Source organism: Lepidochelys kempii, chromosome 7, assembly GCF_965140265.1.
Source record: "Lepidochelys kempii isolate rLepKem1 chromosome 7, rLepKem1.hap2, whole genome shotgun sequence".
NCBI classification, from domain to species: domain Eukaryota; kingdom Metazoa; phylum Chordata; order Testudines; family Cheloniidae; genus Lepidochelys; species Lepidochelys kempii.
The window spans coordinates 92,486,560-92,510,877 of NC_133262.1; the positions used below are offsets into that span (position 1 = coordinate 92,486,560).

General features: G+C 42.1%; 1 protein-coding gene across 4 annotated transcripts in view; it reads left to right on the forward strand.

Annotated features, from left to right (window-relative positions):
• The window catches only part of RPP30 (ribonuclease P/MRP subunit p30), a 30,337-nt gene extending 7,151 nt beyond the window's left edge, over positions 1-23,186 (forward strand). The window contains exons 6-11 of one of the 4 annotated variants that reach the window (XM_073353818.1): positions 7,217-7,306; positions 10,425-10,541; positions 13,298-13,327; positions 13,690-13,727; positions 15,033-15,112; positions 21,328-21,569. In XM_073353818.1, the coding sequence (XP_073209919.1) occupies positions 7,217-7,306; positions 10,425-10,541; positions 13,298-13,327; positions 13,690-13,727; positions 15,033-15,112; positions 21,328-21,434 (462 nt within the window). In that variant the 3' untranslated portion in view covers positions 21,435-21,569. The other 3 variants (XM_073353820.1, XM_073353821.1, XM_073353819.1) reach the window with 3 other exon arrangements.
• Positions 23,187-24,318: the final 1,132 nt, after the last annotated feature.

Sequence of the window (24,318 nt, forward strand, 5' to 3'; positions counted from 1 at the left end):
TACCAAATGTAGGAGGAGAAAGCTTTGCTCTTGCAAAACCATGGATTTTCTTATAAAGTATTTGTGTGCAGTTTTCCCTCTGGCTGTCAAGGGCAGCACTGAAGCTGCAGGATGTGAAGTAAACCCAGGCAAAAACGTTTAAGAGGAGAAAAATATTTAAGGGAAACTTGTAGTTTTCTTGATCACAAAGGTTAGTGTTGAAAATACTTTCAAAATAGATAGTTGAAAATAAACTTTCAGGTTAACCCTGTTCCCAGGACAATGATGAAGATTCAGTCTCTGAATGTGTTGCTACACAGAAATCTTATTATATTTTAAGTAGATGTTTTGGACACTACAAACTATCACCGTGAAAGGGCTCCAAACCATACTGCTGAGAAAGATTCACCTTTAGTGGTTTAGTCTCTCTGTAGTGTATATTCAGGAACCTTTTAGTGGCAGTTAAATAAGGCTTGCTTCTCCTATTGGTTATCACTCAAAATACAGCTATTTTATACCCTTAAAAATTTGTATTGTTATTCCTGTCAACTTATGAAGGCAGTTTTGTGTGTTTGAATATGACCTAATGTGGTTCAGTTTTTGTACTTGACAGAAGAAATTTGTTCTGCTTTTATCCAGTAAGGTGACATTCACCCTGCCTATCATCTCTCACTGAGTATCAAGAGGTTTTCTGCTGCCTCCGATTGGCTCATAATGCCAGCCTCCATCTCCCTTTTGTTTAACTTTCAGACAAGCACTTTCGTGGGGTTGTTTTCCCCTCATTCTCCTCAGGCTTGAGAAGAGCTCCCTGAGCACATCTGCAAAACCACCCGATTACCCTCCTCAAAATCCCCCCTTAAAACTCACCTGTGCTGTGAAGCCTACAAAAAACTTGGCAATGTTTAGGCCACTGGTGACCTGAAACCACAGCCTATCATGCTGACCAACAGTGCTCATTGTTTCCTTGTTCTGCCCCATCTGTCTGCATGTATCCATCTGTTGTCTCTTGTCTTTCTACTTAGATTGTAAGCTCCCTGAGGCAGGGATTGTGTTTGTTTGTACAGCACCTAACAGGGTCAGGTCCTGGTCCGTGATGAGGGCTCCTAGGCACTACAGTAATACAAATAATTAGTAGTAGAAATTAATTTTTTCCCTCACAGTACCATATCTTTTCAGAGTCATTCTGTCAGACAGGAGAAGTTTCGGCTTCTTAATCAACTGCATTTTCTGGCCATCATGTTTTTAAGCATTTTACAGTTGCTGTGGCAATACACTTAATGTGCAATCAGACTCCGGTGGTTACTGAGCATTACACTGCATACTAAGTTGTACTGTTGTATTTGCTGTATGTAAATATATCTTGAACAAACACCACGGCCAGAAGAATATCGGTTCTAAAGCACTATCAAATGGAGGGTGGTTTCCGGATTAACTAGTCAGGCAGTAGACATTCACTACCTCCCTGTGTCTCATACACAAGGTGTTAAAATGTGCGATATTTGCATAGCTGGTTTGAGTGCCCCAGTCTCGCTGATGGTCTGACACAACCTCGCATTTGTCAATGTTTTGCGCACATAACATTGTCAGGTGGATTCACTGATGAAAACTCATTAGGCTTCTCTGCTAACTGTGGAATTGCAAGCATGAGTAGCAAGTAACCGTCTGCTTTTGCTAATCTGGTTGACAGTGAACTGATCTTTCGTGTGAGAGATGGTGTGCTACCAACTAGCATACTGACTCTCTTGATGGCAATGCCAGTATTCACTTTCAAAGGAAGTCTGCCAACTTGGAATGGAGTCTATTTAAAAAATGACTGAAAACTGTTTTCTGTTACTACAGCTGCCCTTGAATGCTCCTGCCTATTTTTGTAGTTTAACCATCAAACTTCCCTGCTTTAAAAAAAAAAAAAATTGTTTTCCTCTGCCTTGTGAAAGACCCATATGTACAGGAAGCTGACAGAATTTGACTATACAAAGTAAACAGAAAAAAAAATCTTTCATTGTAATATCTTTCAGCCATGGTAATCTTAAATCTTACTTGTAACAACTGTAGTTTAAGAAAACTCCCATTTGACTGATTTTTCTTTTAAATTAATGTTCCTCTCTGAATAGTTTTCTAAGGTGCCTTGGAGTGTCTTCCTCTTTCTGTTTTTAGGTTTTGAAAGATGCAAATGACCTCCAGAAGAAATCTGCAACAAGGGAGATATAGGTTAGGAAAAACTTCCGAACTTTAAGGGTAGTTAAACACTGAAATCAATTACCTACGGAGGTTGTAGAATCTCCATCCATCATTGGAGGTTTTTAAGAACAGGTTAGGCAAATACCTGTGTGGGCTGGTCCAGATCAGTGGTTTTCAAACTATTTAGGCTGCATACCCCTTTCCAAATAATGTAGTCTATCACATGCTCCCATCTGAAATTGGCAGAAGTGACGTGTGTGTGTGTTGTGGGGAGAGGGGTTCTGCCTTCCATTTAGCAACAGCTTCTAAAGGTTTTCAAACTGTATTGCGCCCTCCCCCCCAGGGGGTGCAAAGGAATGCTTGCGGGGGAGGGATTAGCAGTTTTCAAAGTTTTTGAGCTGAAACCCCTCTTTCCCCCCCTGCCCCCCGAGTTATAATTTTTGGTTGCAAACCCCCACATACTCCCAACCCAGACAGACTGGGTGGCCCCGTGAGGTGAGGTGAAGCTCCCTCCCCAAGCCCTGCCCCCGTGAACATTCCTCCTTGTCCCTCTAGGGGGGCTCGCCCCACAGTTTGAAAACTTCTGATTGTGAGTCGCACAGCAGAAAGGAAATGTACACCAATGCAGCTTCAGTTTTAATTGAATGGCGATTAAACATTGATTAGATTGCCAAGCCTTACTAAATAAAATGCGTTGTCCATTGTTAGAGGATTTTTCTCACTTACCCCCGATGAGAGTTCGCGTACTCCTACAGGTATGTGTACCCCAATTTGAAAACCACTGGTCTAGATAATCCTTAGTCCTGCATCAATGTAGGAGATTGGACTGGATGACCTATCGAGGTCCCTTCCAGTCCCGTGATTCTATTTATTTGATCCTAAGGTGGCTCAAGATCTTTCCAGGAGGCACTGGTAACAATGTAAAACAACTGGAACTGGAATGTTCAGTCTATACAAGAAATTTGTGCAATACATTATTCTTTAGAGACTGAATGTCCTGTTGATTGTTAAATAAGTTAATAGGTAGGTAGTACTTCACTAGCATCTACCTGATCTTCGTTTGAAGCATCTCCTTCAGGCTTCAACATTTAAATCTTATTGGCTTCAGCAGTAAAATATCACTTTGCCAAAGTAAACCCTTCTGTCTTTGGGAATTTCAAGGGATAGATTATTTATTTTACTGCCAACACCAATGTGTCCACCAGATGAGGCTGTTCCCTCCATTTGAGGGTGCATGATTGGAGCTGTAGTGGGTAGGACTCCATGTATTTTTTTCTTTATAAAGTTTGGGCAGCCAGACCCTGTGTGAGTTGTCTGGTTGAGCCAAAGACTGAGCAGTTACTGGAGTAGAGTGGATCTCAGCAAATGTTCCAACTTTCTTGGCAGTTTAGGAATTCTCCCTTTAAACATGCTTCTTTCTTCTCTCTAGTTCTGCTTTTCTTTTTTTGTTCCTTGTGACAGCACCTAAACACTGGAAGTCCAGGCTGGTATTCTTGAATTTAAACAGTTCCCCCTCCAGTTGCGGCAAATGCGTGACATGGAATAGATGTTTTCCTAATCCACTCAGGTGCAGAGAGTCTGGTTCTCTGTCATCCCACAACATGTCTGCTGGAACTTCTGTTTTGTATTTTTGGGTATGTCTACAGTAAAACATGGTGGCTGACCTGTGTCAGCTGACTTGGGCTGCGGGGCTATAAAACTGCAGTATAGATATTCAGGCTGGGTCCCAAAGGCCAGGCACCAGCCAGAGCTTGAATGTCTGCATTGCAGTTTTATAGCCTCATAGCCTGAGCTCTGCAATCCCATGTCAGCTGACACAGGCGAGCCACGAGTGTTTTATTGCAGTGTGGACTGATCCTTTGTTTTCATTCACTTGTTTGTGTCTTTCCATCCCCAGTTCTGTGCCCTTGCTGTTGTCCCACGAAGGGGATGATTCAAAGCCCAATGAGGGCGTTGTTCATGCTCACTGTCAACATTTGCACACTAAATTCACTAACCCCTTGGCTTTTTGTCACTGTCTTGATAACAGGAATGACCGGGATGACTTTTTAATATAAAAAAAAATTTAAGAGGATCCAAGATGATGATTGTAATTTCCTGTAGATGTTCCATGAGTTGCCTGTCTTTCCAGTTGATAGCATTACACTATAGATAAGGAAGGGGTATAAAAATAGGTTAAGGCTCTGTCCATACTCAGATCAAGGAATCATACTTAAACTCAGTTTAAACAGCATTCCAGCTAAATGGGTGTCTGATAGTATAGCCAGCTGGTTGGATATCTGTTAAGCTAGAACTGCAGCTGATTTTGAACATTATTTATCAAACTTGATTTGAAAGGGAGGGTAAATGGGGCCTAAATTTTGGAATGTCAATATTCCTTGAAGCCCTCCTGAGTATATCTAGGAATCATTTGTACATGGTGTAAAACAGCCATGCTTTGGAGGCTTGCATTACAGCAATGTGGGGGTGTGTGACAGGGTTGGGGTAACCCCGTCCAGTGTGCACGTGAATGTACCCCCCTCTCCCTTAGGGTGTAGGGGCAGGGTGTAAGTAGCCCATGTTTATGTCTCTGTGGCCAAAGCCAATATACTCACCCCTATTAGCAGGGCAGTAAGGCCTAATGGCAAAGTTCACAGATTCACCCCTGTCAGCAGGGCAGTAAGGCCCAGTGGCTGAGGTCAATAGCTTTGTCTCTGTTTGCTGGGCAGTGGGGCCTAGTGATCACAGTCAACAGGTTTGCCCCAGTCAGCTGGGCAGTAAGGTTTGCTGGCCAAAACCAATGGCATCGCCCTTGTTAGCAGGGCAGTAAGGCCTACTGGCCAAAGTCAATGGATTCATCCCCAGTTGGAAGGGCAGTAAGGCTGAGCAGCCAAAGTCAATAGATTTGCCCCTGTTAGCAGGGCAGTAAGGCCAAGTGGCCTCAGTTGGGGAAGGGGGCCGCCACGCACAAAAAAGTGGGGTAGTAGCTGCCCGGGTTGGGGGCCCAGGGCCCTTCCTCTCCACCGGGCCCCATCTCAGGGCCCTGGTAGTGGCAAGAGTGTGTGCCACTGAGTCAGCAGGGGGGTCCAACCAAAACATGCTGATTCAAGGTTCCGGTTCACTAACCAAGCCACTATATAATTCCCCTGGGCTGCCTCCTGCCGTAGTTCCCGCTGCTGCGACCAGGGCCTCTCCGCTGTCTCCAGGTTCCCCGATCTGCTCTGTCCCCGGTGACTCCAGACTCTGTAAGGCCTCCCTGGGTACCCTGGCGTCTGCCTGGGTTGCAGCATCTCCAGCTCCCACAGCCTTGGGCTTTGGCTGGAGCCTACGGCGTGCGTCCTTCTCCAGCGGTCCGCTCAACTGAGCTGAGCTTCTCCCTTTTATACTAGTTCATTTGGAGCATGCCCAGTAGAGTTGAGGCATGGCTTCCTCACCCCACAATGTAGGGTTAATGCTTCCCCATCCAGTGCAGGGCGAGTGTGCCCCGAGACAAGCTGATTAACAGAGATCTCTTCTTCAAGGGACCAGGAAGCAAAACCAGAAGTGTTTACTCTTCTCCTTTATAATGTATAAAGACAGCCTGCTGAAGCATTTTAGAAATTAGTGTTTCTAATCTCTCTTCCCTGGAGGACCTTGATAAGCCCCTTGCAGGATTGGAATAATGATGATACACAACACTAGTAGGTAGGGATGTGGGAGAGCTACACCTCTGCTATTGGTCTTATGAGACATGGCTCAGCACCTCCAAAGAATTTACCAGGATGTTCAGTGAAGAGCGCAAAGGGAGGACCCTACACTGCTAATTTTAGAACAAAAAAACAAAAGTGACTTTTGAACTGTGAGACTATCTTTATACTTCATTGAGAAACGGAAAATGGGGGGGAAGTTGGGTTCTGCTTTGCAGCACACCTGGTGATAACGTGTGGGCTAGATTCTCCATTCCAGCCAAGCTGTGCTCAGACAGAGTGGAGAAGTGATGCTGCAGGGAACCACATGCAGTTCCCTCATTAGGAACTGCTGAGCTCTGTGTTGTCCTGGAAAAGCCCAACACGCTTACTTGCCTTACAGTGGTGGGGAGAAGGGGTGGGGCGGGGCTCTTTGGCTGGTTCAGGTTCTGCTAAAACTATTTCTGCCAGTGGGGAATTTCCCCCCCACACACACACACACACACAATTCTGCACTGACCATCTCCAGCTAATTTATGGCTTCCAGCCTTTAAATGGTCTTGATGGACCAGAAAATCTGGTCCCCTATAATCATCTTTACTGTTGTATGCACATATAGTGTGAACAAGACAGTGTATGCAATTAATGTCTTGTGGGAGAAACTATATAAATCACGTGGTCCCCTCATGAGGAGTTAATTGTCTCTAGACAGTTCATTGGCCACATTTAGCTCTTTTCTTGCCTTTTTAAAGAGAATGTAAATTGTGGGGATGTGCCCTAGTAGCCTGTAGCCAAGATTTTAAAAGTGAGTCATGATTTTGGGCACCCCATTTGAGATCTTAAGAAGGTGGTACTGAGCACTTTCTGAAAATCAGGCTCCTTTAATGGGTCCCAAGTTGGGCACCCAAAACCATAGCCACTTAGCAGTGTCTGAAGTGCTGCTGTCCTCGGCCAAATCCTTTTTCCTAAAAGCAAACAAGAATCATCCCTCTGGGATTTGAGAAGTAACTTTGGGGAGGGAGGGGGAATTACTCTGCAGTTTGTTTGATGAAAGGAGGCTCTGCTGTATTAGCAATGTGTCTGGTAGAGCTACTTTGCTAAACCCACTTTAAGGGGGTGCCTGACAGCCAACTGAGAGCAAAGCGATGATGCCCACTGCTAAGCTGTCTGTTTATTTCAATGGAAAAAGTGCTGTCCTAAACATGGCTAAGTGCTTTAAAAATAAATAAACCCAACACACCCACATGGCACTGTTGCAGTGTCTTGCTGGTATCCCCATGGAACAGCTCTTGGATTTAAAACATAGACTACACTGGAAATGCCTTTGACATATCTGTGATATAGCAAATGTCTGCATGTCTAATGCTGGTAACCCACTTAAAGGTGCCTTATCGGTTTGTGTTTTTGTGATGTAGGTCGCTTGCACAAATCTAGATGTGGATCTGATATGCATAAATGTAACAGAAAAGCTGCCATTCTACTTCCGAAGACCCCCTGTTAACATGGTAAATTTGCAACTAAATTATTTGCTGCTACTAAACTCAGTATTTAATATTAACACAACTGAGGTTTTTCACTGGAGTGGTTCTTTTCCTGCTTTTGTACTACAGGGTGGTTTTTCTTTGAAAATGTGTTCCCTCCTTACCTTTCTACACTATGACTATACTGAGGTCTCATCTGTGTAACGCAGTGCTTCACTAAATGAAATCAGTGCCAGCCGATGGAATTGCTGAATATTTGATACTGGGTAGAAGTTAGAGTAAAAACAAAGCGTCAGCCATTTATAAACTATCTTTTATAAATAAAATCCTGCCCACACAACTTAGTCTGGATTCTTAGGTCAGATTCTTTCCTTGAGTATGGACCAGTGTCAGCTCCTTGTCAGTGGCATGGGTGGGCATCCATGGGTAGATTTTAGTCCTTGTTGTTGAAAAATTTACAGCTAGAGCTGTCTGGAAACTTGAATTCCTGTTCCATGGGAATAACAAAAAAAATTGTTCTGATATGGAACAAAAAATGAAATTTCTAAATTTCTCACCGAACAGAAATTTCAGCATCTTGTTTGGGGGAAAAAAATCTGAAACAACATTTTTGTTTTGACCTCTCAAAATGTTTCTGAGGCTCCCAGAGCCCCAGCAGTTCTCCATGTGGGGAGCTGGACAGCTCAGGGACCCTGAGGGTATGTCTACACACCAATATAAACCTGGGCCCAAGCCTAACCTCCCCTTACGTCCACACATCAATTGTGTTAACCTAGGACTCAAACCTAGCACCCCAGGACCCTGCAGGACTGGAGGGTCCAAGCAGGGCCGGCTCTAGGCACCAGCAAAACAAGCAGGTGCTTGGGGCGGCATTCCGGCGCTGCCCACGCCGCCCCTAGAAATGGGCCCGCGCCGCCCCAGCTCCCCTCCACTCTGCCTCCGCCTGCTCCCCTGAGCACGCCGCCGCCGCTCCGCTTCTCCCCGCTCCCTCCCAGGCTTGCCACGTGCGAAACAGCTGTTTGGCGTAGCAAGCCTGGGAGGGAGGGAGGAGAAGCCAAGCAGCTGCGCGCTTGCGGGAGGCAGCGGTGGTGGAGCAGAGGCGAGCTGGAGCGGGGAGCGGTTCCTCTATCTCCTCTCCCCCCTGTTACTTCCTGTGCTCCTCCCCCACCCCCCGCTCACCTCCACTCCGCCTGCTCCCGTGAAAGTGCTGCCTCTCCCACGCCTGGGGGGGGGGGGGAGAAGCGGAGCAGCGGCGTGTTCAGAGGATCAGGCAGAGCAGAGGTGAGCTGGGGGGGGGTGGGGGGAGAGAGCCGCAGGAAGCAACATGGGGGGGGAAAAGTGGCACGCCAGGGGGAGGAGGCAGGGCCAGGGATTTGGGGAAGGGGTTGGGAAGGGATGGAGTTGGGGCGGGAGAGGCACAAAAAAAAAGCGGGGGCGGCCAAACATTTTTTTGCTTGGGGTGGCAAAAATCCTAAGAGCCAGCCCTGGGTCCAAGCCCAGGTTAAGCTGGGACCTAGGGTCAGAGCCCTATTGCTTTCCTGTATGCACGCAACTCCAGCTTGACTCAGATCCCAGAAGGCCTCTGAATGTATCCCAGAGTTCCCTGGGGCAGCTTCCTTAGTTCTCTCTATGCCAACAGTCTGTGTTGCACTCTGTTGCAAATGGAGCACACTGCACCAAGCCCTAGGGATGCACTTCACCACTCTGCAGACAGCAGCAGCCAGGCTGGTGGGAGTGTTTTTCCTCTGAAACCTACATTTTATGTCAAACTTCAAAACAGACAAAAAATAAATTAAAAAAACCAACCAAACAAAAATACCTTTGCTGTACATCCCATTTTAAAAATTCAGAATCACAATGTTTCCTTTCAATAGTTTGAAAGCCCTGAACGCTGATGTCGTAATTATCCTGAGAACAGGTGCCCATGGGCATTTTCCCACCAATGTGACTCAGCCTAGAGGTAGAGAGCCCAATTCTCAGATTAGAGGGTAGTCCAGTATAAAGCTTCCTCAAACTGCAGTCATTGTCCTGAGACAGCCACCAAAGGAGCTAGTTATGAAGTTTATGTACTTGTGGGCACCTGAGTTGCATCAATGGCACCACCCCAGTATGGAAACAGGGTGAGCAGTAGCGTTTTTCCACGGTGCATCACATTCGAAGGGCGAGAGCAGTGGTTCCCAAACTTTAACAACCTGTGAACCCCTTTCACTAAAATGTCAAGTCTCGCAAACCCCCTTCTAAAAATGAATATTTCCAGGGATTTTCTCCTTTACCTGAGTATAAATTATAAAAGCGGTGATCTTGGAACTATAAAATTTGTTTTTATGACATGCTCATTACACACTATTTATTATTAATTATTATTTATCATTATAGTGTAGCACCTAGCATAATGAAGTCCTGGTCCATGGCTGGGGCTCCTAGGTACTACCACAATAGAAATAATAAATAACAAACTGTACTACAACCTACTGTCCTTCAAAAATTGTCAAATGGGGTGGGGAAGATTTAATTAACTTCGCTCTTCTCCCGGAATAACTTCTCTGTTAGTGAGTACTTGAGTACTGTGGTGATGGGTGCTAGGGAGAACCCTCAACTTTGGAAAGTGATACTCTTCAAAGCCAGCTATGAAGCTGCAGAAGGAGTGTTCTGACAATTTTTACAGTGCCTGTCTGTCCATGAAATGCTCTAATGATTAGCCAGGTCTTCAGACTTTCGAGCCATGATTGGCCTTCTGAAGAGAAGAAACTTCCCACTGTTCTCTTTCTTTCACGCTTTGAGACTTCCACACTTGCAGCTGATCAACTCTGATGTCTCTTATCTGAGCAGTCTTGGAAAGCCTATTACAGTCTGGCAAGTAGAGAGGAAGAGGCTTTTTCTTTTTTTTTTCTTTTTTTTTAAAATAAGCCTCAGTTACCTGACAGTCTTAAGTTCAAATGCATTTACATGGCGTACAGACACAATGTCTTTATTTTAACCCTTCAGACTACAGTGTGTTTCTATCAGAACAATTGCCGCATGTTAGTTTTGTATATAAAGCGGTAGAACTGAGAGAAGAAGTCATCAATAATAGGCACTAGTTGTAAGATTGTTATGTGACTCTGCTTTTGGTTTTTGATTATTTTCTTTCTTTCATGTGAAGGCAATAGATCGCGGCATTTACTTTGAACTTCTTTACACCCCTGCCATCAAAGACTCCACAATGAGAAGATACACAATTTCAAATGCTCTTAGTCTGATGCAGATCTGCAAAGGAAAGGTGAGTTCTCAAACCGAAATAAAATTAACTCAGTCAGTTGTTCAAATTCTTCTGGAGTTGCATCGGCTGAGCAGTTTCAAGGAAGTTTGATGCTGGAATTTCTGAACACGTGACTGAGCCTTTGCCTGCCAAAGAAAAGAAAAGAAAAAAGAGCATCATAATTACACTCATTCCATCTACACTGGAATAAAAAAAACCCATGGCACAGCTGTGTCTGGCTCAGGTCAGCTGACTCAGGCTCATGGGGCTTGGGCTGCAAGGCTGTGAAATTGCTGTGTAGATGTTCAGGCTCAGGCTAGAGCCCAGGCTCTCAGACCCTCCCTACCCATGGGGTCCCAGACCTCAGGCTCCAGCTTGAGCCTGAACGTCTACACAGCAATTTCACAGCCTCGTAGCCCGATCCCAAGTCAGTTGACCCAGGCCAGTTGCAGGTGTGTAATTGCTGTGTGGACGTACTCTTAGTTACAACCCTTTACCCACAGATGTGAAAAAAGCCAGAGTTACATCAGCTATGGGATGAGCTAAATAGTCTGTCTCTGTGTTTTGGAGTTGAACACACAAAACAAAACCCCTAACTCTTCCAAGGGCTGGATTTTTAAAAATGTTTTGACGGGGGTCGAAAAACACACCCCAATACTAATAGTACTAATTCAGCAATGGGCAGATCAAATCTTCAGTACATTTTGACCCCTATTAACAAGTATACTGGCTAAAAGCACTAGCTTGACGTCAGCCAGTGAAAACCCATTAATATAATCCACTGACTTACCACTGATAATACTGATTGCCCTCAATATCAGCATCTATGCATTCATAAGAAAGTGGTGGGGGGAGGAAGAATACCACACTCCTCTCCCATCTCCCTGGCTGGCTAACTCCCCTCTTTCCTTCACTAGGCTTCTATGGGACCCCTAGGCCATGGCAGAGGGTGAGTGTTTCGGGGGCTCACACATCCCAGTTCTTTGCATAGCTGCCACAGTTCCTTTAATGGTGAACCCCAAAGGACTCTTGCCTGTAATGACTTTAGATAAGGTGCTCATGGAAACCTACCTCTAAAGCATTAGCCTTAAAGATCTCTCATACCATTTTAAAGATGAAAATAGGGCTGTGGGATTCCTTCTCAAAGCCTGAGCTGTGAGGCCTCAGCACTCTTCCCACTCTGACATCATTGACACTTAAATACCACACGACTCCTGTTAGGGGGATATGGCCCATTTGCTGCTCTTCTACATGGCTTCACTTGCCCCTCCACTTTCCCAACACAAGGAGTGGAGCATGGATTTGAGGAGAGCAACTGCGTGTACAAGTAGGAGCTCCGATTACCTCAGAGGTATCTGTATTTCCATAGAACGACCTCACTGTCTCCATTATGCACAAGACTTCTTCAGGTGCTGAGCAGGAAAGGACGTGCAGACCCTTATGGCTCAGAGAGCACTGGAAGCCAGAAGCAGAAGTAACCCACAGAGGAACTTCCCCTCGCACATCAGGAGAGATCCCAGGAGATTTTTTTTTGCTTTGCAGGTCAGCTTTAAACCTGCTTAGTATGGATCTCAAGGGTGCTTTTGAGTTTCAGCGATGCTGACTGCGTCAGCTGGAAAAATTAAGCCTGCTGCTTTGAGCTGCAGCAGCCAATGCCTGTCTTCCAGGCTCTATGCAGGAGAACAGACAGCAGAGTCCAGGAGGTGGCAACATCATAACTCCCCTTAGCTGGAGGGAGGCCAGAGGAGAGTCCCTGCCCAGTGCTGAGGCATGCGGGCACAGGAGGCTGAGAAGAAAGATTCAGGAGGTGGTGCTACCTATCACATCTTCATGGAGAAAGGGAAGAAAGCAAGCTGCGATTCCTCCTCCTCTCTACTGAGGACTGGTGGGTAGGAGTCTGATACACTGCTATGCATGAGATGTGAGGCTCCACCAGGATTGACAGGCTACCCTGGTGGAATGCAACATATCAATAGGAGGGACATGGGGATATAAGACTTCAGATATAAGACTTTCTGCCCTGCTTCTGAAACTGAGGAATGAAGAATGTAGGATAGAGCTATTTCAGCCAGAAATCTGCCCTGTGGCAGCCAGCAGCATGGGCTCGTTCTATGTAATAGGAGTTTAGTGATGTTTTCACTTAATTGTTTTTACATACATGTAAGATTCTGTATTTAAAGTATTTTGTAAGATATGATACGGTATGATACGATAGTTTAACATATGTACAGGTGCCTAGATCTATAAGATGTGCTTTTTGTCATTTAGAAATTCACTACATACCTTTAACAATATGCATAAACATCTGTTTTTGTGCAAACCTTAAGTCACCAGGACTGTTTTTTGTGAATGCCCTGCATTGCCCCAGTATTACATCTGCAGTAACTGACCGGTTGCTCTGAAAAAAATCGACCATTTTAAAAGCATCGGCTTTAGAAAAGATTAGATGTTCCATAATTAAGGGTATTGGTAGCTGGAATTTTCTTTTCTTTTCTTTTCTTTTCTTTTTTTTTTTTTGGTATAGACTCTTGGCCCAGTAAGCTCTGCAACTTGCAAAGCTGGTAGATGGTTTTAGTTTATTATTTCTAAGGAGCCATGATCTATAATCTTCATGGATTTGCCTGTTCCAGAAAGCAGCAGATACTTTAGCTAGATAACAGAATTAACTCTTAACTTTAAATGATATTCATAGGAGTATTAGTGTTGGGTTTATGTTAATCTTCAATTTATTAATAACATTTATCTAAGATTAATGCTTGTTCTCCTTTATTCTCTAGAACATAATTATATCCAGTGCAGCTGAAAGGGTAAGTCAGTATTTTTTTAATGTAAATAAGTTTAATGTAAATAAATTTCTGCTAGAAATATAAGCATCAATATAATTACTCTTTTGAATTTTTATTTTGGTTTCTTGTGTATCATTTTATTGCATTTTCTTAATTCTGCTAGTGGAAGTGGGCACTTCCTGTTTTCCCTTGGTGATAGCAATTGTCTTGCTCTCATGTTAGCATCTTCAACAACTCGGGAAATTATTAAATTAATTATATGAAATTTAAATTAACAGTTAATGGCTGATAGTTTCTGTAAATAATCTTATTTTGCAAACTGTGACTCTCTAAAATAAATAGAGGGGGTGTGTAGATATTCTCACTTGTGTCTTCTGTTTTAGCCATTAGAACTTCGAGGTCCTTATGATGTGGCTAATCTGTATCCTTTCCCAAGTAAAATCTGATCTTTAAGAATAATGTAGGAAACTTGCAGTTGACTTTCAAATATTTTGGTATTGCAATAAAAATATTTCTATGCCTTTATCTCCCCCACCCTCCAGACCTTTTTAAAATTTGTGACTTACATAATTGTGACTTACATAGTGATTGTAACAGAACTCATGGCAGCAGGAAGGTTGTTTGAATTATTAATTTCAGAACCAAATTCATAGACTAAAATCTCTTCTGTATTTCTAAAGTATGTCTCCAGCTGCAGTGTTGAATAAAACAAAGTTTAAAAATAAAATAAAATAAAAATACCTTTCTGTGAAAAGATAGGGTGCAATCTATCTGTACTAGAACTCTTTCAACATAAGCATTGCAACTATAAAAAGACTGTTAAATAACTCTAATTTGCTTTGTCCTCAGTAGGAGTGTTTGGGTTCTTTTGTGATTAGGTAAACTATAATGCTTTTATAATACAGTGTCAGATCTGAGAAACAGATTTTGGCTTCACGCTTTAATACTAGAGAATGACAATACTGCAACTGGCAATAACAAAACAAAACAAAAAAAAGTAAAGTCTCCGCATTCTAGTTTGTCACTCTTGGAGAATATGGGTATGTGTACACCTGCTATATTTCATACCATGAGGCCAGTTGACGATTTCCTTCCTGAATCAGGATTCTGAATGGGTATGGGAGAGTGCCAAACTTGTTTTGTCTGATTAGAAAGTAGATCCAAGTTTCCTTTTCTTCCCAAATTAGGAGGATTCTCCCCCTCCTGCAAGACTTCAGAATCCTCTGTAGGATGGAAATTCCATTTTCTGGCCAACTCCTAGTCCCCTTCACAGTGCCCTACCAAACCACGTTTCAAACCAGGTTCGATGGAACAGCATATAAACATGGTTTCCTAACTTCATTGAAAGGCTAGTTTGGACAGGGACAAGTCTGGAGAAGAATACTCAACTGGACTGAAGATTCTGTCCTCAAAAGGGAATGGGTTCTTCAGCTTAGGGCCTGATTCAGCCTTGCTTAGGGCCTGATCCAACAGTAGAATCAATAGAATGTTGACAATGTAAGTACTTCCATTGGCTTCAGTAGGCATTGAATCAGATCCTCTATACTTTAAGTGCCATCCATATAATAGTACCACTCTTTGAGTAACTTTATGCAAGATGTCATTCTGACTTGCAGCTTTGATAGTTCCCAGTTACTTGTCAAGTGACCAAATCTACCCCAGGGGAAAGAACCTCTTAATCTGTTCACTCCTTTTTGTACACTAAGCTCCTTAACAAAGGTGACAGAGGTTTGTTGTTTGGCCTGTCTGAAAGTGACGCCAAGGCAGCTATTTCTACCAACTGCAGAGCAGTCCTCCTTCATGGAGGTGAGTAAATAGCACAACTATCTTCTGTTTCACATTAATTTACATAATTTTTTTTAGTAATGCAGCTCTGACACCTTATTTTCCAAATGGTGCTGGGCCCTCTCTTAAAGGAAGAGTCTTCTTGGAATTCTTCTTTCTCTAGGTGATGATCCACAGGTGCCTCTTCTCCATTCCATGTACTTTTCTCTCCCTCAGTGCAGTGGCCTTCCCCAAGGAGTAAGAGGAAATGAATGGGTCTTGCCAGTGGTGGTGATTGCCTTGGAATACTTATAATAGTACTTATGGGGCTCCTCTGGGAAAGCACAGATCATAGAATCAAACCGCACATCAGTCTATTACATTATGTAGCAAAATAGCATTTTGATTCATAAGGGCCAAATCCTGGACTGGCTGAGATCAGTGGGAACTTTGCCAATGACTTCAATAGGATCAAGATTTGGCCTTAAATGACAGCAGATTCTGTTGCATTCACACTCTTTATGCATGTCTGTAGATGCCCCTGTCTTCCCTTTGTGACTTTTCATTTTACATTGACTTTATTCATTGCTGCAGTATGCTGTGAGAGCACTTCATGAATGATGTGAAATCAAACTCAGTGTTCTCTCGTTGGTAAGAAATGATACTAGCAGAGGTGCAATGTTCTGAGGTATTAGAAGATTAGAACTTGTATCACTGTGCTTTCAGCATAGAAATCTATACAACTACTATAATTCTTATATGCTCATATATGTCATCATTGAACAATAGGCAGAAGGCAATTTGGCTCTTACCTACTACGGTGGAAATCAACAATCTTCCAGTTGTATTATGTGCTGCATTCACTGGCACATAGAGATGAATAAGACAACATGCCATATATCAATTTAAACATCCTAGTTTCCCAGTTAGCCACTTTACAGCGTGCCACTAATTCCTCTCCCCACTCCCTCCCTCCTCCCCCAATAAAAACTCTTATCACCTCTTAGCAACTCCTTGTTTTAATTTGTTTACTCTGGCTTGAATCTCTTTCACTGTAAGAGAGGTCTACCATGTGTACCATAATAAGTGGTGTGAATGACTGGTCAGTTTTGACCATAGAAATAATTTAATACCAGAATTGAGTTGCTCTATGTAGAGAAGACACACTGGGTCTGGACCTGGAACTCTAACTACAAAACAGGTGGGACCTGAAACTGTTGTCAATGGCATGTTTGACTTCATGTAGAAGTCTGAGCCTATTCACTGTGAGCCTCTATCCTCTTGCCAATCTGCAGTGACAGTAGTAAATTGAAACTGCATTGCCCTGACACACAGTGTACTTGCTCACCCTTTACCGTGATGTTGAAAAAAGCTGATATTTTCTTTACCTGTCCAAAAAAAGTGCTTGCCCAGGATGAGTGAGCAGTTCTTTTGCAAGGTTATCTTAAGGTAGGTTTCCTGTCTGCTAGCAATACATGTATTGTACATGGAGTTTTTTTTTCTTCCCAACAACTAGACGAGTATCTTTCCAGTTAATGTTGGTGAAAATTGCATGTATGGCTTGGGGATACTAGAATACTTGACAAGTGGTGGTGGTAGGTGCCATTATAACTTCCCGTATCAGTTTTCATCCTTCTGTAAAGTAAAGTGTTTTTGAATAGATTGAAATGCTTTAGGTGCAGGTAGATAGAATGAAAATGCTGAAGAGGGTAACACTCAAGCCTGTGTTATGCCGTTGCTTTTTAATACTTCAAAAGTAAGATGCCCCCAAATCAGATTTAAAAAAAAAATTTTACTTATTGTGAAGGCCTGAACTGATCCTGATTTGAAGTTTGACAATGCATTACGATTTTTAAATGTCCACTTTTAAAATCTTGGGATGCAAAGGAATTTTAAAGAACAAGAAATTTTGTTCAGAAGTGCTGAGCTTTTTCAAATACTCTGGAGAAAAATGTTACATCTTCCAAAAGACAACATGTGTATCCATTCAGACACACTGCGGTTGGCCTTTCTGCAAGGCCTTTTCACATGGAATACAAATAAGATTTCAGGAGTGGAAAATAAAGCCTAAACTTTTATCTAGTTGCTTTTTATAGCTTGGTGAGTTTAAAACACTGTGGCTGTGTTGTGACTATTATTCTGCCTTCGACCTTAAGGGCTTGTAAATGAAACCACATTTCAAAACCCTCACAGCTAAATAAATGCTTTGTGCAGCACTTGGGTGGTAGCCTTGTTCTAAACCAATTAAACTACCCTAGACTCATAGATTCCAAGGCCAGAACATGCCATTGTGATCATTTAGTCTGACCTCTTTTATAATACAAAATAACTCCTAGAGGATATCTTGTAGAAAAATATCCAATCTTGATTTGAAAATTGTCAGTGACAGAGAATCCACCATGACCTTTAGTAAATTGTTTCAATGGTTATTTACTCTGTGTGAAAATTTTATGCCATATTTCCAGTCTAAAATTGGTCTAGCTTTATCTTCAGGCTATTGGATCATGTTATAACTTTCTTTGCTAGACCGAAGATCCCATTTTTTGGTCTGCTTGTAGGTACTTGCAGACTGTAATCAAGTCACCTCTGAACCTTCACTTTGTGAAGCTAAATAGATTGAGCTCCTGGAGTCTATCACCATAAGGCATGTTTTCTAATCCTTTAGTCATTCTCGTGGCTCTCCTCTGAATGTCTCCAATTTTTCAACATCCTTCTTAAATTGTGGGCATCAGAATACTAGAGAGAGTATTCCAGTGCCAAATACAGAGGTAAAATAATCTCTTTACTCCTACCCAAGGTTCCCCTGTTTAGAATTGAATTAGCCCCTTTGGCAACAAGGTCACACAGGGAGCTCATGTTCAGTTCATTACCAAACATGACCCCCAGATCTTTTTCAGCATTATTGCTTCCCGCAACAGTGTTCCCCGTTCTGTAAGAATGGCCTACATTTTGTTCCTAGATGTATACAGTTATGTTTTAGCTGTATTAAAACACACATTGTTTACTTGCACCCTGTTTAACAGGCGATCCGGATAGCTCTGTATTAGTGACCTGACCTCTTAATTATTTACCACTCCCCCAATTTGTGTGTCATCAGCAAACTTCATCAGTGGTGATTTAATGTTTTATTCATTGAATAAAATGTTGAATAGTATAGAGCCAAAAACATATCCCTGTGCGAACACACTAGGAACACACCCCTTTAGCTATGATTCCCCATTTACAGCTATATTTTGAAGCCTGTCAGTTAGCCAGTTTTTAATCCATTTAATGTGCGCCATGTTAATTTGATATTTTTCTAGCTTTTTAAATCAAAATGTTGTGCAGTACCAAATCAAATGACTTACAGAAGTCTAAGTATATTACATCAACACTGTTACCTTTATCAACCAAACTTGTAATCTTTTAAAATATCATCCTAAAAAAAGGTATCGTGTTAGTTTGACAGGACCTATTTTGCATAAAACTGTGATGATTTGCATTAATTACATTATCCTCTTTTAGTTGTTTATGAATTGAGTACTGTATCAGCTGCTCCATTATCAATTATCAATGTCAGTCTGACAGACCTATAATTACCCAGGTTACCCTGTTCACCCTTTTTACATGTTGGGGCAACATTAGCTTTCTTCCAGTCTTCTGGAACTTCTTCAGTGTTCCATGACTATTGAAAACCAACATTAAGAGGACAGTGAGCTCCTCAGCCAGCTTTTCTAAAATTTTGGATGCAAGTTATCTGGACCTGCTGATTTAAAAATGGTTAACTTTAGTAGATGCTGTTTAACATCCTCCTGAGATACTAGAGGAATGGAAAGTATGTTATCATATGATGACATTGTATCATCTGTTTATTTCGCCAAATACAGAACAGAAATATTTATTTAACACTTCTGCATTATTATTGATAATTCTACCACTTCCATCTACTAATGGATCAATACCATTGACAGAATTCTTTTTGTTCCTAATATATCTAACTTCCTTATTGTCCTTAACGCTGCTGGCCATGGCTTTTTCCTTGTGTCCCTTTGCTCCCTTATCAATTTTCTACAATTTCTAACTTCTATATATTCGTTACGGTCAACTTCAGTGTTCTTCCATTTATGTATTAGGTTTTTTTTGTAGCTGCCTTTGCTTTCCTTCAAAACCGTTTTTTAACCAATATGGCCTTCTTCCTTGATTGTGGATTTTTGGGCATCTAGTAAAATTAGCAGAATTAGCATAAGGATTATTTATGCCCTACTGCTGTAACTAGGTGCTAATTGATTAATGCAAAGCCACACTGCCACTACTTAAAAGTATTACAAGTCGGTGCAAAACTGTTTTTCTCTCTGTGGTATTAAGCTGAAACAAATCCACTTGATTTTGTATTTTAACTAATTGTCCAATTTATAAGATATTTTTAAGTGGGTTTGGCAGTTTTAGCTGCTTCTGTTATATCAAGAAGTCCTAAAGGCCTTTTTAGTCTTTCAGGATAATCTTTATTTTTCCTTGTTTGTTTTTTTAACTTCAGAAATATTGGGTATATCAAATTTGATGTTCCCTGGTTTTGCTGAGGCATCACTTGGGGACTGTTTGGGACGGGGGAAGAGGAAGGGGAGAGTCATGCAAGTGACTACTGTGAGATTGCACGCCTTAGCTGAAGGGAAGCAGGGTGTCAAATGTTTAACAGAAGCATCTTTTCTCTAAAATGTTCATTAGTCCATTGATTGTAGCCAAAGGAAAACAGAGTTTTAAACAGTCTGAACAAGTCCTTGTTCTGTTATAATTCAGCTTTGTCTCCTGACTCTTGTGAAGTCATAATATAATTAGTTCTCCCATTGCTGTAGTCTCCAGGCAAAACAAAGACCTGAATTTCTATCTTTTAATTTCTGCTTTAAAAAAGCACAAACCCTTTCCAGCCTTCTTCAGGGCACAAGCCCACTTTTCTCTCTCCCTTTTCAGGTCACCTTCAGGAGCTACTTCCTACCCTCAGTTACTATCTGTAGCCTCCTAAATCATGGGCTTACAAGGATCTGAAAGCCATATTTGCCCCTTGTCTATCTTATGGCAAGTATTCCTGTGTTCTCTACGTTCAGAATCTCAGGAATTGAGACTATAGAAAATACAATGTATAGATATTATCCTGCCTAATATTGGTGACCCGTTTTGGGTCTTATCTACGCAGATAACTATGTACCTTGTAACTGACCAGTGCAAGTCATTGCTTATTCCTATGCAGCACATCTGCACTTGGGGTTTGCACTGGAACAGCTGCACCAATAACCAACTTTAAACCATCCCCACCCTCCTGGTACACAAGACCTTCAGCTCTTTCCCTACTGATGGTGCCGGAAAGTTCAGTGTGCATGCTTTCTATGTCAAGTGAGTGAAGTGTGGAAACTGTGCTCTCCACAATAGTAGTTCCAGAACAAGTCCACTGAACTCCTCTGAGACATCACAGGAGGATCCCCAAGAAATAGAGGAATGGTAGGTAGTAAACTCACTTGCATGTATCAGGATGAGCAGATGAGCAGGCGTGGGGATTGAATTAGTGATCCCGCTTCCTTTTCCATTCCCTATGGCCTGTGGGGTCTTGTGATGCCAAAAGTCAAGATAATTATGCCTGAAGAAGAGGAGCTGGGTGTCTGGGGGACTCAGTGAATGTGAGTGGAATGCAATTTGCAATGGCCCTTGTGTGAAACATACAGGAATCTGTTCTCCAAAATCTGAGAATTTGGGGTTTTCCTTTGGGAAGGAGGAATCCAGCAGTCTCTGCAAAGCTGGATGAAATGACCTTGTTAGCATCTTGTTACCCAGTTCTGTGGTATAATTTAGGAGACTGAAATAATTAATCTTTTGAATATGCACTTGTTGTTCTTGGGTTTGAGCATCTTTGTGTCTGCTGCCTTTTTTAATGTGTTTGAGTGCTCTCATTTTAATGCTTCATCACTGTATGAAATGTACAGGCTGCTACTATGGAGAGCAAAGGGGACGCAATGCCACATGAAAAGAGGGAATTTGGGATTGGCAGAATGAGGCAATCTGGAGTTACCTCCCATATGAAATAGGCAACAGAATGCAAATTTGAGAAGTACTGCATTAGTAACATACAATTCAGATCCATTGCATTGTGCTGGCATTATCTGTGGGGGGGAGATGGAGAAGTACTTGTTAGGCACAAGTATGGAAACAGACTGAAATGAGCAGTTAACATATTCATATCACTTTTACTTGATCTGTTTTAAACTTTGGTTTTTTTCATTTTTAAATTCCAGAAACCAGAAAGACTGCGTTTGGGGTGGTGTACACGAAGAAAACCCCCCGAACATCAGAGGAGGAAGGTGTTCTCCCAGTCCGCAAGAAAGCCAAGACTGAAGTATGAGGATCAAACCCAACTTCTCAGCTTCCACAAAGTCCTTTCCTCCCATGCTACCCACCCACAATTCTTTGATGCATTATTTTAATTTGTTCCGCTAAGAATATTTTATTAAAAAAAAAAATGTTTGTGCAAGAATAAGGTTATTGAAATCTGTAACATTTCACCCCAGCAGAATGATCTTACTGCTGATGGCAAAAGGATAATGTAGGACTGGTTTGCCGCTGCAGGCCAATGGGGGCTGTGGGAAGCAGCGTGGGCCAAGGGATGTGCTGGCTGTTACAGCGTGAATTTTACAGCTACATACATCTTTCTATACGTTGACATGATTTTACAATTAGCCCTTCTAAAACGTGATCACCACTTCTTCTCTTCATCAAAGTTTAGAAAGCTTCCAGATATTTTACCTTGCCATTGCAAGCCAGTACCCACAATCCCCCCACTGGCATAAGAAAAATAGTTGCGTGGTGCAGAATAGCATTGTCTAATTTTGTTTCATTATGATAGTCTGCTGAAAGGGAGATTCTGGCATCTTTGAATTACAAAGAAATCCCTTGTCAGTTACTTGTATTACAATAGCTCCTACTGGCTTGAGCCCATTATATTAGACATGATACAAAGATATAACTAAAAGACAGTCCCTGCCCAGAAGATCTTAAAATCGAAATATAATACGAGACAACGGCTAATTATAGCAGACACACAAGAAGAGCCTAAGGTAACAGTGAGATGAGTGTGATCAATGCGATAAGCAGAGGTCACAACATGCCAGCTGCTTAACCTCTGTCGCAGTAACCTTAGAGAAATAAAACTTGCATTAGGGTCTATGTTCTCCAGCAAGAGCATCTATTCTGTTACCAGTTCCTACCTCAATGTGTGTAATCCAGCTGCCTGCAGATTATAATCAACTCCCTCCTGGAAAATGTTTTTAGGGCTCTTCCAAGTCTTGATTAAGGCTTTTCTTTTGATGGTGAACTATATGAAAGAGGGGTAAGAGACTGCAATGGACCGGCTGTGTGTCAAACTATGACTATTTCAGCCCTTTGGCCACCGCTGGAAGCAAGCTGAGAAATGCTAATTATAGCTTGTAACATGCTGCAGGGGTCCTTTTGCAGTAGATTTACAGAAGGTAAAACTCAACAATTGGACTAAGCACCATGGATGGATTTTTGCTTTAAAATACACGAACACTTTTAGAAATGGAGTGTGTTAGTCACAAGAAGCTTTTGAGTTTACAATGCAATTTTTGCCCTTGATGCCGTTGACTTTCTTTGACTTTGTGCTTGACCTGTGTCCTGTTGTTGTCAGTCACTGGGTATCATTACATTAGTTTGTCCTTTAATGAATCATAAACAAGATCCTGATATACTGGCTGAAACAAAAGAGGAAACTAAATCCAGCTGACTACTAACTATGAGAGTGGCACTGCCTTCTCTTGCCATGGCCAGAGAGGTACTTGCTTTGAGCAAGAGAGTAATTGCTTGTTGAATGATGCATAGAGAGAGGTTTGTGAACATGGAACAAGCAGCATGGTAATCTGGTTTACTATTTGTTTAACATCAGTTCCATGCTGGAGATAACCTTGCTAACAGCCTATACTATTTGTTCTTTATCTCCTCCCTCCCAAGCACTGTTAAAATAGTAGGGGAGACAACATTTAATTTAAATTTAATTTTCTGTCACACTAGCCTCTGAGGCCTGGACTGTATAAATATTTCTCAAGTATAAATGTGGACAAAATAAAAAGAGCCTATTTCATGTCCTTTTTCCAGCAAGTTCCATTCTCGGCTCTCATGGACACTGAGCTGGTCTAGTGCACAGAAAAGCAGCATAGCTGCAGTATGTGGGTGGTGGGCAGTGACAGGGATCTACTATGACTCAACAAAGAGGAGCCTATTAGTGAGTCCCAGCATTTACAAAGATTTTTGTAAGTACTTGCATATAGTGGGCTGGATTAATTAGGGGGCACTTTGGAAAACACTTGTCCGAGAAGAGGATGATCTGTTTCATTCATCATCAAGATAGGTGGCTGCTAATAGAATTCTCTAGGTATTGATGCTTTGTGGGTAGATCACAGCTGTGTTCTTTTGTTGTCATATTTGGTTATAATCGCACTCCTATGCAAAGCCACACTTTTGTAATACAGTATTCACACATACTGCCAAAGTCTAAATATAATTAACTGTTTTTAAATGACTGTCCTACCCCATCATTTGCAGCAATGTATCACAAGGACTTGATTCAGTTTCTTTCTAATGTTTGCGGACTCAAGTGTGACTGAACTGGGGGAGGGAGGAATACACAATGGGGCAGTAGTAGTTCTCTCATTTGGGTGGCTGCGGCACTGGTGTGGTTTTAATTAAATGCAGTGTAAAAGTCCACTGTAACATTAAAAGATCTAGAACTCCCACCTGGTGCATCCACAGGGATTAGATTAAGGGAGTGCGGGGGAGAATATAGTTTTGCTTTCTCTACTAAAAGCAAAGAGAGAGCTGCTCTTCCTCTCCCAACATGGGCAAGTACAGCTCCCCCACTTCCTTGGCTGGTGCTGTTCAAGCTTCCCATCCTGTCTGGCTCTGCTTTAGCTACTGCTTAGCTGAGGAGCTGATGCCTATTCAAACTCAAATCAAAACTGAATTTTTAACTTTGGTATTGACCACTATCTGTCTAACCTTAAAAAAAAAAAAAAAAACCACATACAAATGAAGCTAAAAAGGCATTTAATAATGAAAACACAGTACTTCAGAGCTGGTAGCTCCAGGTAGCTGAGTAATTTTTGAAAGAAACTACACCTAATCATTTAGCTAACAAAGGGAAAGCAGTGGACTGTCTGGCAGCATCATGGTGCTCCCTCCACACAATTTCACCTGGCAAAATACACTCGGAAATA